Source organism: Rhamphochromis longiceps, linkage group LG22 (assembly GCF_057381845.1).
Source record: "Rhamphochromis longiceps isolate RC_006_pf linkage group LG22, R_longiceps_female_GT1.1, whole genome shotgun sequence".
NCBI classification, from domain to species: Eukaryota; Metazoa; Chordata; class Actinopteri; order Cichliformes; family Cichlidae; genus Rhamphochromis; species Rhamphochromis longiceps.
The window spans coordinates 8269333-8285193 of NC_140577.1; the positions used below are offsets into that span (position 1 = coordinate 8269333).

Consider the following 15861-nt stretch of genomic DNA (forward strand, 5'->3'; position numbering starts at 1 on the left):
TCTTGTGACATGTTAAACATTTATTTTTGATCAAAAAAAAAAAAAATCAGAAATCACATTTAAAAAAAAAAGATACACGCAAATGAATATTTAGTTTTACAAATAAAATGATCTATATACAGTACTAGGTGTCACGCATTGTGTGTTGGTTATTGTCAAAACAAAAAACAAAACCCCCCACCTGACATTAATGCGGTAGTAACAGGTTTGCAAACTACTGCTTCTTGCATTCAAACACAGAAATGTCAATTTCGTACCAACAACAGACAGAAAAAATGTCTATCAAAAAAGTCCTGAGGGCAAAATATTCACATCGATTAGACAATATAACCCACAGCGAGGCCTGCATTAAGATATTCAAGTCTGCCTTGTAAACTTGGTTTCTCATTTCTGGAACCACATGAATGTGAGAGCTATTCCAATTTGTCCAGCAGCTGCCGGATGTCTTCTTGGCCACGATAAATCCTCTTTACACCTCTTGGGAGATAGCGGCAGGATGAAAGGTTGAGGTAGTCTAGAGCAGTCATTTGTCCAATGACTGGCCTGCAAAACAAAGCACAGACGTGAATGGGAACGACTGATTAATTCTCAGTTCTTTTTGGATGCACTTTGTCTAATAAAGAGGTTATTTTGGATTTGCGGCGCTACTGAGGTAAGTACAAAACAACTACCTGAGTGCACGTGGTGTAATTCTGGTCCCACTCAAGTTCAGTGAGCGCAGTGTGTCTGCCTCAGCTTGACAAAGGTAACTCATTGCTAACTCCAAGTCTTCCTCAGTGAAGAGCTGATGTGCAATGTCCAGCTGTTGCAAAGTTCGACTCCATTTTTGGGTCAACGTGTGAAGTCCTTTCTTAAGCGATGACAGCCCAACATGGCTGCTGAAATATTGTCCCCAGAACAAACATTCAAGCTCTGCCAAATACAAGACAGTAAAATTAAGCAGATAAATGTTTGAAATGGTTTTAAAATGTGAAGCCTTCAAATAATTCAGACACATTTTGTGTACAAACTGTACTAAACTGTCCTGACTCCGACTTCCAGGTCATCATAGATTCATTCTGAAAAAGCCAAACTGAGCTGCTCGGTATTGGTGACATAAAGCAAAAAGCATTAATTTCCTGACAAACATACCTAGACAGGGTAAATCTGCAAGACCAGACGCTGTGATTCGAGAACAGCCTCGCAGGTCCAGCACTCGCAGTTTGGGGGAATCGAAGAGAATGTCCCTCAAATCTCTGTCGGTCAAATAGGAAAACGATGTGGTTGCGATACAAAGCTCCTCCAGTAATGGGAAGCCTGATGTTGGGTCGATACCAAAACGCATTCCCTTATGAAGAGGTTGGACGTTCATCATTCGGAAGGTCTGATGGGAAGCAGTACGTAAGCGTCACGGGAGAACAAGTAACCTTTAGCAAAGTGCAAACTCTGCCAGTAGATAAGAAATTACAGCTACTGGCTTTAGTGCTACTTGGGCGTTTCCTTATTTTCTGTCACATACATGCTGCACAGTAGCCAAGTATAAGAGGAATAAGAACTACTTTAGACTGTCAATGAAATAAAGTCATTCTACTAGAGTCCAAGAATAAAAGGTGGAGCAGGAATTGTGAAGAACATGCTCACTTAAATAACTGTTCTGTAGCATTTCAAAAAAAAAAAAAAAAAATCAAATTATATAAAACCAGGGTTCATAACGATAATTTCAAATGCACCTTGTTTTTTCAACCAGCAGTCAAGAACCAAGAGATCCAAAAAGTCTTTGAAAAGCTGGAATTTAAATATTAACAATAAACAATCAATCAACAATTAATAAAACGCCTGCTTTTCTTCATCTTCTTAATTAAGAGTTTAAACTTTAATGTAAAAAAGCTAATGTAGTCACACTAAAACAGAGAAGACCTTTGTTTTACCTTGAGCTTAGGGCATGCCATCTGTAGTGCCTGGATGCAAACAGGAAGTTGGCAGTCTTTACTGTCAAGCTTGGTGTTGACCTCCAGCATCTCCAAATCGGGACAGCATCCCCGCTGGAAAAACAAAAAGCAATGCTATGCATTTATTAAGCTCATTTGTCCAGTAGCACTGACTTTGTGTAGCACGTGTTTCACAAACAAAGAGAGAAAAGTCTTACAGTGATTGCAGCCAGAAGTCTGTCATTCTTTAGTCCATGACTGAACAATATTTGCCTGATCTGGCTCCCATGGTTTTCAAGATACTCAAGGAGTCCTTCAACCTGGAACTACAGCAAAAGCAAGTTATCCTGCAAATTCTCTACATGCAATCATGCCTGGATGAAAAAAGCTCTCCTTATGATATATCACCTATATAAAGTGGATGAAGTTTCTTATGAATAAAAAAATGATAATCTGCATTGGGAAAATACCCTTAAAGCTCATATAGTTAATATAAGACAAGTAAAAACAGTTGAGATATTTTTCATCATAAATATCTGCTTATCTTGTTTAAAGTGCTTAACTCATTCACTGCCATTGACGTCTATAGCCGTCAATTGCAGTGTATGAGTCAGTGGGTTTAACTCATTCACTGCCAATGGCTGGCAGTGAATGAGTTAACATTAAATTCTTGACAAACCCTTAAAGTTACACTTTAAATTTAGAGCAAGCATAGAGAAACTTTCCCTGTACTGTAAAACACTGCACATTCATTGCACTGTGTAACTTCATTACACAGTGAAAGATCTTTGCATGGCTTCTATTAGAAAATCTCTACACAGGTCCACGTACCTCTGAATACTGGAGATTTAAGCTGTGCAGGAAGCGGCTGTGCAGACCGAGGCTGCGGAAGGCCGCCGCTGTCACTCCTGTGCAGTAAGAAAGCTTGAGGGAGCAAAGATCAGGGCAGTACTGCGACACAACCTGATGATGATTTCAAAAAAAGCCACATACTAAGTATTAAATAATACAGATAAACCAAAATTTTAATAAAACATTTATTCCTTTATATATTGTTTTTAAGTGAACTGTAATTTATGTATGAACAGGATCCAAAATGAACAAACACCAGTGTGTGAAGGGGAGTTTCTCAGTTTAAGACTTATTTTGTATTCAGGCTTGTTAAATTTTGCCTGGTCTTGTCAGGCTAGGAAGAAAATATTTGCAACCAGTGTGGTTTTTTTAATGTAATGTAATCAATATGCTGGAAAATCAAAAATACTCTCTGGACAAAAACAATATCCTATTGGGATATGGGGCTTATGGGATCAGATTATATTTAATGATGGACATCTTAGTTCATTTTTCACTACAGGTTGTCATCAATATGTTCACTGTAAAATATAAAAGGGAGTTACTTCAAATTGCCTCCAACAAACACCAGAAATATTCTTTAACTTTACACTCTCTAAGCTTGAGAAGCTGAAACCAACTTATTACCAAGAAAGAAAAATAATCAATGATTATCAAAACAGTTGCCAAGAAAACGTAAGTCTTGACTATTACTGTATTTTTAAAAATACATTAAGAAATGATTTTTATGTTCTTTTCTTTGAACTTGTGTGAGGAGAGCTTGTTTGTGGATTTGTATGTGTATGAATGTACTAATCATTTCAGATGAGAAGATCTTTCAAATAATGTTTAATTCTCGATGACTTACCTCTAATGCATAATCAACGTTCTTTGTCCAGTGACACAGAGAAAAGTCTCGCAGCTGAGAGAATCTAGAAAACAACACAGTTTAGAATTCATTTACATGATTAAGACTTAAGCAAAAAGCTAAATAAAGTACAAACCTGCTGTGTGCCAGCCAGTCCAAAGTGTCCTTAATCTTCTTCTGAGTTTTTGGTAGTTGGCTCCTCCCTGGTGCAATCCAGCAGTGACCGACAGTCACTCTGTGCCACAGGATCGGACTGGAGGCAGCGGCGTTCCACAGACGACAAACTCTCCCCACCCTGCACCGAAAACACCAGGAAGAATTAAACGGTGCGGTGCTTAGGACTGTCACTTGACCTCAAGAAGGTTCTCTGGGTCGGTATGCTGGCTTCCTCACACTGAGTGTCTCTATATGTTAGCCCAGTGACACACTATCGACACTTCCAGAGTGTGCCCTGCCTCTGACCCTATGAATGACAGCTGGGATAGCCTCCAGCCTCATCACAAGTCATCATTTGTGAATTGAATTAAATGGAAGAAGATGGATTCATTGACTTTTACTTCCCAAAGTAGAGCTGAAAAATGCATATCCAACACAGCTTTTTAAATGTGAGTATCTCCTTGTTCTATCATAGTAATGTGAATGCGTTAAACTGTTCAATCGCACAAAACAAACATGTAAAGAAATTTCCTTGAAGGGCGTTTTATCAGTTTTCTTAATGTTTATCCATAAAGTTAAATAACTTACAGTCTTAATAATAATAATAGTAATAATAATAATAAAGGTTATGTAGAGAGATTCAGACTTTAAGTTATGAGATTGATATCCAAGGTATTGAAGTAAGTGAAAGATAATTAACTTGCATGAAATGATTTTGATTAAAATAGTGTATGCACCATTTCAGTCTTAATCTCATAGGTTTAATTACAAATAAATCACATGTACGACACAATACCTGCATAAAAAGGGCACTGCTCCCTCTTGAATGACCACAATCTGAAAAATATTAATTAGCATCTCCTCAGGCAGGCTGTGGCCCCATCTGTGGTCGTCTTCTTCCTGAGTTATAAAGAAATTTGCGACTTTTTCTTCTTTTTCTATAACTGGTTTACTTTCCAGTTTGGGCTTGGCATTGACTGGCTTCTTTTTCTTGACCTGACTGGCTTTTCCTTTTCCTTTTGCCAACTTCTTCTTTTTGCTCCCCTTCTTTTTCTTAAGAGTCCACACTGACCCGTCATACTGGGAGGTGGAACTCGATATAACGAGAAGCATATCTTCCCCTTGATGGACAGTATAACCAGGCCGGGCAGGTCTGGACACTCGAGCCTTTTTGTGCTTCTTTTTTGCTTTGGCATCTGCAGCTCTTTTCAAAGATGCCTTTTTTGGTCTTGCTCCAGCATCTCCTTGAGCTGATGATGCACCTTCCTCTTTTCCCTGATTCTGTGTTGAGGCTTCTGCTTCAGATGCATCCATAGTTGCTGCTATCTTGAGTTTACAGTGAGATTAAATCCAGGAAAACCAGTTATCAGCATGATAGTCTCATAGGTGGTAATGTCTGGAATGAGAAGCAGATCAAGATAAGTCTGTGAGAGTAATCTGATCTCCACTGGGGGTAAAACAAAACACACATAGTGAAGTGAGAAAAATGGCAACAAAAACAAAACTGTAAAAGTCACGTCTAAATTATGGTTAGATAAAGTGAACGAGGATGTATCAACATGACTTTAAATTGACCTCCCTATTTGCATATTGTAGACTGCACATAAAATATCAGATTGCTTAAGAATTGATTGTTCAGAACTCCCAATATTTAGACACAAAATTCCCACTCAGCTGTACAGATGCAAAACATCCTGCACCAGGTCTGTTTCTGCAAATACGTAATGAGGAGTTTTTATACACAGAACACTTGTAACTATTCACAATAGTTAATCTCACTAAAGTAAAAGTTCGAATAACTACACAGTTGGCATGCTCAGAGTTGAACAGGTTTGTTGATAAAAGTCTTTCTTGACGAGCTTGGGTGTGTCAATAGATGGGGGAAGAGATTTGGTGTGAAAATGTGTTGTTTTCCTCTGCAGAGGATACATTTTTGTGACATACTGCTCCATCTGTAAACTTTACTTAGACTACAGACATCTGTTTTTAAACTAAGACATCTGATGTATTTTGATAACAAAGGGTAAGCAAATTACAGCTGCAGGGTTCAAAATAACTAGTGGCCCACTGGGGCCAGTTTCCATGTATCAATTCACTGGCCAAAAATGAACCGACAAATTAGTATTTTTTTCATGCAGGTAGTATTTGAAAAGTGCGACTAAATAAAGCAGAGCTGTCTGTATGCAGTCTGTTTATTCAGTTTGAAATGATCGTTAAAAAAAGGCAGATTTTATAGCCGAAGGCTAACAGCTGTGATTCCTGCAGGGAAAGAGGGCTAGATAATGTTATACATGACAATTATTTTACAGCTTTAGCTACCATTTACTTGGGAGATGTAACTTTATAAAATATAAGTCTACTATTATTTTATACTACATTATTAAAGATAGAGCTTCCAGTATTGAAAACAATTAAATTGGCTTCTTTGGGTCATTAAAAATATTGTAGAGGCCAGTGAAAGTTTGTTATACAGGCCCGTAAGTCAAAACGTGGTATTGTGAATAGTGAACATTAACAGGCTTTTTTTCTGATTTTTTAATTAATTCTACACAAGCTGAAATATTCAAAGCCAATATATGATAGTTAAAGCTGGGATAACATATAAATACAAAAATCTACTGTGGTATGACCAAACATCTAGAAAGTTGCTATTTATGTTAGTCACCTTCTTTACCTGCTTCCATCTGCCTCCATCTCCCCCTCTCCCTACCATCATCTGTCACACCCACCCTTCTGTATGTCCTCCTTCAATGCATCCATGGATCTCCTCTGCAGTCTTCCTCCTGTCTGGCATTTCCATATTCAGCATCCCTTGTAAAATATATTCACTATCCCTCCGCTGCACATGCCCAAACCATTTTTAGCTTTGCCTATCAAACGTGTTCTCCAAATGACTGTCCCTCTGATATCCATCCTAGTCCCTTCCAAAGAAAATCTTCCAACTCTAACACCTTCAGCTCCAACATCTTCAAACCATAAATCCTAGCAGGTCTCACTACCATCTTGTAAACCTTCCATTTAAGTCTTGCTGCTATGCTTCTGTCACAAATCACCCCATCTCCACCCACTCCATCTTCTTCATCTCTCTTGTGCACTGTCCTTAGGATGATTGACCCCAGGTATTTAAACTAACACTAACTTCACTAACTCTATACCTTGCAACTTCTCTATCACACCAGTCTCCATCTCATTCACAAACGTGGATATGTCTAGCTTCTGCTGACTTTCATTTCTCTTAAGAGCATAGCTCCACCTCTCCAAACTCACTTACACCTTCTACCTACCTTCACTACATCTCACATTGTCCTCTGCAAATATCACAATGATGACCACATCTATAACAATGCCGAGTTGTTACAGCCACATGAAGCCAAGGATCCAATATTGCGCTGCAGAACTGTAATTTATTTAATTTGTCCCTGTTTTCTATTGTTTGGAGTTTCAATGTGGGGTACAGTAACTGCATCCTGAAAGAGGCTAAGGTGGATTTTACTGAATGCATTTGTAGTTTTGTTGTTGTTTTATGTAACGATATGAGCCATATTAACAGAAATTTGTTGCTCACGTTTGCTAACAAGCCGTTTTCCACTTCAAAACTGCGCGCGCATGTTCATTGTTTGCAAACAGAAAACGGCTCTACCGACGACTTTATGTGAAGCACGAGAAATGACGATCAAACACAATATATTAACATTTTATTATTACTAAGCTCTTACCTACCTAGCCATCGTTTAGAGAGTTAGCTAACGCTACCTGACACCAGTTAACTGAGCTAGTTCCCACAAATCGCCCTGGAGCACAATATGACAAAATACGGCATGGAAATCATTGCGACGGCGGCAGTAAGCATTATCAGAGCCTGTCGATAATTAAACAAATGTTATTAACAGAAATGCTTTTTAAACAATACATTCATAAATTGCTGTTTTACATTACCTGCCGCTAGATCACGAAGACAACTGCAATAAGTGGACCCATAATGCACTTCGCATTGTTGGTATTTTTTTTTAAACAAAAAACTTTATTAAATGTCTTCAAGTAACAAAATATTACCGTCGTTATAACACATTCAGCTGCAATTCCACGCAGACTAAATATAAATATATATTTTTTAAAAAAACTTTAAATCATTTATTTACTTTTAGAGTTGCATTTCCCACAAAACTGAGAGCATTTAAAAAAATCCACCTACTCATTATGAAAAAATAAATAAAAATTTAAAATCATTATTTGCATAGAAACACGCAATTTAACAATAAATATATAAAAGTGCAGTCTTTTCAATGAAAACTAACATCCTATAGGATAACACGTTAACCAACAACACAGTTAAAGTTGAAAATCTGTCGTTCCCAGTTTCTTCTTCTGTGGGGCTTCACGGCCGTTTCGCAGCAATGATTCGTTGAGACCTCGACAAATGCCCGCCTTCTGTAAAACCAGCCAATCGTTGCAGCGCACGGTCTCCACCCCTTCATGGTGTATTCTGAGAGGGAGCGTGTCCCAGGCGCCTGGTATTTTTGTTTCTGGGTAAGAACTTGTACTACTAAATCATAGATTTACAGCGCATACAGTTCAAATTATTTGGGAACGCTACAGAACCCAGCACATCTTTCTGCTCAGGTATTAATCACGGATTATTGCACTTTTGCATGCTTAGTTTTGTGCTAGTAAAGTAGGTGCTAATAGTAGCATGTTGCTCAGAAGGCTAGCATTAGCATGTAGATTTAGTCCAGCATTAGCATTCACTTAGAGATGTAGCTACAATCCTTTTTTTCCGAAAAACCTGCTTATAACGCCATTAAATCACAGGAATAGTCACATATTTCGATGTATTTATACATGTTAGGGATTAATTATGCATGTTTACTGATAATAAAACACACATAGTATCCAATAAGGATTCTTTACATAGCTTAGCCCCTCTCACAAGATAAATTAGTATGTGATATACATGTTCGTCATACAAGTGCACTTAAATATATTATTTCTGCAGAATGTTTAGTTGTTGTTTTGTACTTTTGATCTGCTATGACATGCACCCCTGTAGTATTTAACAGCCATAGATATGGTAATTTTATTTATTCATCTATATTTTGACTAGTTATAATTACAGACCAACTTTTTAGAAATTCACTTTGATAAGTAACATCTATAATTAGATACCCAGAGATCTTTTTTATTTTTCAACATGTTATTAATAACTTTGTCTTTGCATAACTTTAATAGCTAGTCAAAAACTTATAACTGACATGTATTCAAACACCATTGCAGGCATTTATATTTTATATTTTTATTTTATAATTTACATGTTTGTTACCTACTTTAGACTAGTTGTAGTTCTCTTTAATTCAGTTTTAATCAGTTAAAAATAATTATGATGATCACTTAAGTTGCTCCTGAAAACAGTGTTTACTGTAGATCATTAAATGTTATTTGAGAAGTAAAAATTAAACTATGAATATGTCGTTTTGGAATTTTAACTAGTTAGAATATATGTCACACAGTTTTGTAACATTACATTTTTTACTAGTACCAGCTATATTTAGAAAAATGGGTAATGGGTACAACAAATCACTGTAACATATGTAAACATATGTGGAAATGTAATATACAAGGTAAAAACTGAGTTTCTACAATTCTAACAAGTTTGAAAGTCAATGTTTGATAGGACCATCTATATTCTTCAATGCAGCCTTGATTGTTTTAGACATGCTTTATTGTCATTTCTTTAAGAAATCTTCTCCAGGCTTCTTGAAGGGCATTCAAAGGTTTTCTTTGGAAGTTGCTTGCTCTTTGTTCCGTTCTCTGCCAATATCATCCCACACTGCTTCAGTGATGTTGAGGTCAGCCTGTGACTGATAGTGTTCAGTTGTGTGCTTTTCTATCCAGGTGTGCTTTTACTACATTGACAGGGATCATTGTCATGCTGAAAAATGAAGTTGTAGCCAATCAGATGCTTTCCAAATTGTATCGCATTGTGGTAAAAATCTGTGTGCATTCTATCAGTTTTGACAAGATCCAGCTTCCTCAGATTTATTAAAGACACAACGCACACCATGCTGAGATGTACTATATCTCAGCATATATGTTTGGACAACAGCTCTTTTGGAATCACCTTGTTCATCCAAAAATACTATTATATGTCTGTCAGACTGTGCTATCATTGTCATTTTTCATAAGCTCAAACAAACTAAAACTAAATGACAACACATAATGTTTTGTGACAGGCTGCTAATAAGTAGTCTGATATGTATAAACATGCTGTCATCGCTTCACTTAGGTTTGTTTTTATACTCAAATAATTCAATAATTAAGCTAAATGGCTTGAAAACAAAAATACTCTGAAGGTGGTACAGAAATGGATGAAAATGCTCCCAGTGTCCAAAGAAACACTTTGAAAGAGCTTCAGAAAGCCTGGTAGTGTTGAAAACCACTTTAAAAATTACAGGAAAGTCTGGTTGAGACAACACACAAAGAGATTTGGGGGGGGGGGTTGAATCACAGATGAACAAATGAACTGGGCATATGCTTGATAAAATACAGACATATTAGAAATGTAGTTGCTGATATATGCAGTTCTTACAAGTGAAAAGTAAACTGTTTCTCTGTGTGAAAATGTAATTTTGTAAAAACAAAGAATTTAATGTGTTTTGTTTGAAAGTCAGATTGTTAGTAATCAGTCTGATTGATTAACTGAAAAGATTCAATTTAGTAACATAAAATTTTATTATAATGAGAATAAAATATAAACAACTTGTTTTCTTTTTTAGGGAATACAGAGTGTCAGTGTTGTTTCTTTGCAGATGCTTAAAGCAAAGTCTCACATTTGTCTGAGAAAACTCAGGCCAAATATTTTCATCTTTATTAGAGTTATGTCAAATTTCAGGTCCATTCTGAAATAATAGTTTTCTGAAAAAAGCATTTTAATGGATGATGGTAGTGGTGTTGAGCCATAGTACCCTAAATATTCGAAGGGCCAAGTAGTTTTCCAGATAGTGAAATTTCAAATTCCCTCTGAAAAGATGAAAACTAATGACAGTAGGGACCTGAAATTTTTAACACTAATGTGATTTTTTTCAGAGAAATTTGACATGGCCTGGATCCAAGACATTTTATGAAAATACAAAACATAAAATAAAACGACATGATGCGATAAGGAAATGGTTGTTACTTGTTGTTTGTGCCATGATGCACTTTTTCTCACTGTGATGTATTAGAACTATTACTCTTTATGGGTTTTAGTAGGGGAAGATAAAAAATGTGCAAGAAAAACGTAAATAATTATTATTAAGATCATAACATTTTGAAATATCAGCTACAGTTTTAACTGTTTAGTTTCAGTCATTCATCTTCATACAAATTTAGGACAAATTTGTCATTGTAAAAGCAGGGAAACGTTCTCGTCCACTGTTATTTTGTTTGGTCTGTCAGATCTTAATCATGCTGATTTGTCATGCATTATCCATCCAGTTTTTGTCTTGAAAGCGTCGTCTTCTGTAGACTGAGGACTGAAGAATTTCATCTCTGTCTCTTTTAAAACAGCATACAATGGAGGATGGTCAAGATTTTTCTCTTTGTGGGAAAGCAGCTGTGACTGAAGCCAATCTAAGTAAGTCTGAATGCATTGCAAGTAAACAGCTACTTAGTAAAGCTTGTATTTAAGTCACTTTTGCTAATAAACCTTCACATAGTGACTGTGCCTAATACTAGGGCTGCACGATTAATCGTTAGAAAATCGCGATCTCGATTCATACTTATGTGCGATCTCATTTCCAAATGACAACGATTAAAAAAAAAAAAAAAAAGATGACGACGACGATTGTACCTCATTTTGATCCGGGACGTAATCTGTATGAAAACAAGCGCTCACTCTTCCTGCTCAACAAATGACAAGGGCGGAGCCTTATACCACGTGATACAGAAGCTGTGCCGTGTGATGCTAAAATTAGCAGGGAAAAAAAACAACGGCGAGCACGTCAGGGATGACGAGAAAGTGACAGGAGAAAATCCGTCCCGGTCAACCACCCAAACATCAATAACGGGAACCTTATACAGCGCTTCCCTATACCCGTCGAACTCCCGCAGGCACAAAGAAATTACGGAGGCTATCACTTATCACCTGACCAAAGATATGGCTTCCATCAACACTGTGCAAAACGAGGGATTTAGGAAAATGATCAACACCCTAGACAAACGCTACACAGTGCTGTCCCGCAACTATTTTTCTATTGTTGCACTACCTGCTCTATACACGCAGTGTCGAGCAACGGTGGAGACGGAATTTCAAGCAGTACAACATTTTGCGGCAACAACAAAATGTGAGACATTTGTTGTTTTTATGTTTATTTATTGTTTTTATGTTCAGTCTCAACTGTTACGAAGTTGATGTGCAGTTAATAAGTGCAATAAATATTTATACTGGAAAAGAAAATCGTGAGAGAATCGTGATCTCAATTCTAAGCCAAAAAATCGTGATTCTCATTTTATGCAAAATCGTGCAGCCCTACCTAATACCAGTTCATTTAAAAAGCCTTACCTCTTCGTAAAGGTTTACATTTCTGATTACTTTGATTTCTATTTTTCAGGAGATGAATACTACTGGAAGCTCGTTGCGGACTTCATTGGTCCTCAATCAGGAGAAGAATTAGAGCTTGAAAAGGGCCCCTGCAAGAACAGATTTATGATCCAAGTAGGACTTTTGAGAGAGGACAATAATTTTCCGTGGATCGCCATTGTGGATTGGCTCAAGAGGATCTTCCCCGCACATCAGTCAGCAGATTTTCGCCGTTTGATTGGAAGAGGCATTGCCACAACACTGAGTCTTGGATATGATGCAAGGCTGGTCTTCCTGGAATCAGATGTCAATTTTAATTTTGTTGGACCAATATGTGATAGCATTGGAGTCGAGCGGCAAGATCTTTTGGAAATGAGAGATTTTTCAGATCGGGCAAAGTCGATCGAAGTCACAAACGGCTTGATTCTTGAACTAAGCAACTTTGTGAGCAGGGAGAAAATTTCCCCAATTGTTCTAGTAAGTTGGCTTAGAAACTTCAACTCACAGTACTGTAAGAATGGCAATGTTCAAAGGGCATATCAAGTCCTCAAAGCCAAAATAAAAAAGTTAAAGGCGTTTTGCTGCAATTCAGAAACAAGAAGTAACAGGAGGAATGCATTGGTTGAAAATATGCTTCAAAGTCCGTTTGAACTGGTTCAGATAAAAGAGCCAAAGCTTATTGTAAAGAAACGCATGAGAAGAGATGAGAGCATATATTATGAAAAAGTTATAATCAAAGAGGAAGACGAGATTTTTGAAATCATGGAAAGTGAGGAGCCTGAGATGGACAGAGATGAAATACGAGGACAAAACGATCATGCTGCTGTACATAGAAATTATGAGGATATGGATGTTTCCAACAGTGGAGACGAAACCTCGGGTAACACAGCAGAGTCTATGACTGTTCTTGACATCGCAATGCTGACTGTCCATAAACTGTCCAGTGTGTACAGTGGGAAAACAGAAGTGTGCAAGCAGGTTTCCCTGGATCTCCTTAAAAATCAGTACGCTCTGACATTCAAAGACAATCCAGCTATGGCAGTGTTTGAGAAGAAGCTCGAGGCAATGCATGAACACATTTCCCTTGTCTCTCCTGTCATGTTTCTAAACTACAATGCCAATTTCCTCGTTGATGTTCACGATGTAGTGGAACAGCACATATTTGACTTTGAAAAGGAGATCATTGAGTCAGCGGGAGAGAAACTAGGCCGTGATAAGCTCCCTAAATTCAAGAACTTTGTCAATTTTCCAGAAAGCGCCACCTCACGGTATATTCACATGGCTTGTGATATCCTGAGCCCTCGCACCCCCGAGAAGAAAAACTACAGGAAGTACTGGGTGGCTTTCTGTGAGGAAAAGAATAATCCCTCCAGACTGGCGGTAAATCACTCAAACAGATTCAACACCTACTTTGAAGCTGCTGCGGGTCTTATCCACCACCACAAAGAGATCGCTCTCTTCTTCTCAGATTTGCTGTCGCTGAACAATGATAAATGCCCGAACATTATTCTGGAGAGTGTTGCCGCAGATGCGAACGACACTGTGATTCAGAGCCTCGTATGTGTTCTGGCAATTGTGTACTGCAAAATCCTCGGTCCTTACTGGCAGCTTCTGAAGAGTGGAGGAGAGTACGCTCTCTACAGCCAGTACTTACTCTATCTCTACCAAAAATTTCTCGATTGGTCCAAAGATCCTTCAACTCTGCTGGAACCAGAGGAGGCTACGGATGTCTTTCTGCAGTACCCACTGCAAGAGAAAACCTTTGACGGAGTGTTTCACTACTGTGGGCAGTGGCACACGAATCGAGATCTGATCAGAGCTTGCTTGAAGAGGACGATAAAGGTGATTGCTTCAGTCACTGAAGAACACCTCAAGGATTTTCTGCCAGGAGGAAAATTTTCCCAAATTCCTTCCACCAATTTGAGCTTGCAGTTGGTCAGTTGCACATTCTCTGTTTTGATGGCGGAGTACCCCTTTGGCCACACATACCCCTACAAGAGGAAAAGGCCTGAGAAGTCAACAAAGTACTCTGTAGATGAGAACTTGTCATCAGGCAGCTCCCAAGAAGACAAATACCAATCTGCTTCATCTGATGAGAGCTCTGACGACTCTGACTTTTCCATTTTGGAAGTTAGAAGGAGGACCTCAAAAGAAACCCGCAGTCCACAGATGAGAAAAGGTTATGCCAGCAAAATAGAAAAGGCAATAAAGGTGTACGAGGAGATAGAGGAGAACATGGACAGGGATTACATAATAGCTCAAGTGAATAGAAACGGAGGGCCATGCAAAACTCAGCAGGATGTCGATAAAATGATGCTGCGTTTCGATGGAAAATCCCGAGCTGAGAAACGGGAGGGGCTGCGCTGCGAGATCGTGTATCAGAAAATGATTCTGAACAACACAAACTCTCACCTGGATATGGTTTTCCACAACAGCACACAAATGGCACTGAAGCTGAAGCTTGCACTTCCGCGCGTAAAGCCTGGCTACTCTATCGTTTTGGCGCCTAGAAGGACCAAAAAGAAGCCGGTGCTCCAGGACACGACGGAAGCTGCGACCGGTCCGAGTCAAAGCAGCAGCGGCACATGAGTGCTTTAACTGTATGATATCTAGAGAAGAGGTCAAGAGGATGAAATCTTATCATGTGACTTCCTCATGTGACTGCATGGCTTCGGACTAAGCAAAAACACACTTATCACATAATGTATTATTTTGTACATGCCATTAGTTGGAAAGACTGGATATTTTTATAAGTTTTTTTTTTTTTTTGCGATAATGTCGATGAGTTTGTAACTAATCCTTACATAAAAGATGTGAAATTGACCACTGTCAAATTATTTTACTTAATTTATCAACCAAACGACAAAATGTCTGGATGTTGTTGTTGGTGACCTCGTGTTTGTCAGATCTGAAGGGCATTTGTGTTTGTATCACAAGCCTCAGTGTGAGTGAGTTAATCAGCGACAGTTAGTCGTGTCAAGTTGAGCTGAGTTAATCATGTCAACGAGTTCATGATCATAAACTCTTGCGCCCCCTTGTCCTTTAACCCTTGTGTATTGTTTGGGTCTGCTGGATCCATTTTCTGAATTCACTATAAAGAAAATCATTGTGTTTATTGTTTTAACCTTAAACTCAGAACACAAAACAACATAAAGGGTTAAATAAATCTAAATTATTTAAAGCTAAATAAACACCACACAAAGGTAAAAAACAAAAATAGGGTGGCAGTGGGATTGCTGTATCGAAAGTCATAGTATTGGGATCTTCTCTCTTTCTTTTTTTTTAATTATTAAAATGCTAGAGAAGAGCAGCAAAGCCCATTGTTTGGCTGAAATGAATCTAATTAGCTGTTAAAGTAGAGGGCGATAGTGTCGCAATTTAAGCAACAATCAGTGTTAACTTCCCACAAAAACAAAAAAACAAGCAACCCCCCCCCCCCTTAAATTATTTTAAAGGTAACAGTTGTTTACAATGAGCCGTCTGTGAGTTGCCCGCTGGATCGCAAACGAGAGAACTCCAAGGCAGATGGTGCCTTCACGGTTGTC

General features: G+C 38.1%; 2 protein-coding genes across 5 annotated transcripts; one reads left to right on the top strand and one right to left on the bottom strand.

Moving 5' to 3' along the window:
- Positions 1–32: 32 nt before the first annotated feature.
- Positions 33–7832, bottom strand: fbxl6 (F-box and leucine-rich repeat protein 6). 2 transcript variants are annotated; one of them, XM_085396581.1, is made up of 10 exons: positions 7699–7832; positions 4559–5158; positions 3743–3901; positions 3607–3670; positions 2739–2870; positions 2126–2233; positions 1908–2021; positions 1132–1363; positions 672–912; positions 33–543 (listed from the first exon to the last, which is right to left on the bottom strand). In XM_085396581.1, exons 2-10 carry the CDS (start codon positions 5074–5076, stop codon positions 414–416), a joined length of 1698 nt encoding a protein of 565 aa, XP_085252707.1. In that variant the 5' UTR covers positions 5077–5158; positions 7699–7832; the 3' UTR covers positions 33–413. The 2 variants fall into 2 exon arrangements, with proteins under 2 accessions (XP_085252707.1, XP_085252708.1); XM_085396582.1 differs by lacking the exon at positions 7699–7832 and adding an exon at positions 6492–6830.
- A 165-nt stretch (positions 7833–7997) lies between these two features.
- On the top strand, positions 7998–15728 carry LOC146643333 (uncharacterized). Of its 3 annotated transcripts, none has more exons than XM_085396578.1 (3): positions 7998–8289; positions 11305–11371; positions 12348–15728. In XM_085396578.1, exons 1-3 carry the CDS (start codon positions 8236–8238, stop codon positions 14903–14905), a joined length of 2679 nt encoding a protein of 892 aa, XP_085252704.1. In that variant the 5' UTR covers positions 7998–8235; the 3' UTR covers positions 14906–15728. The 3 variants fall into 3 exon arrangements, with proteins under 3 accessions (XP_085252704.1, XP_085252705.1, XP_085252706.1); XM_085396579.1 differs by having other exon boundaries at positions 8228–8382; XM_085396580.1 differs by having other exon boundaries at positions 8245–8382; positions 11233–11371.
- Positions 15729–15861: the final 133 nt, after the last annotated feature.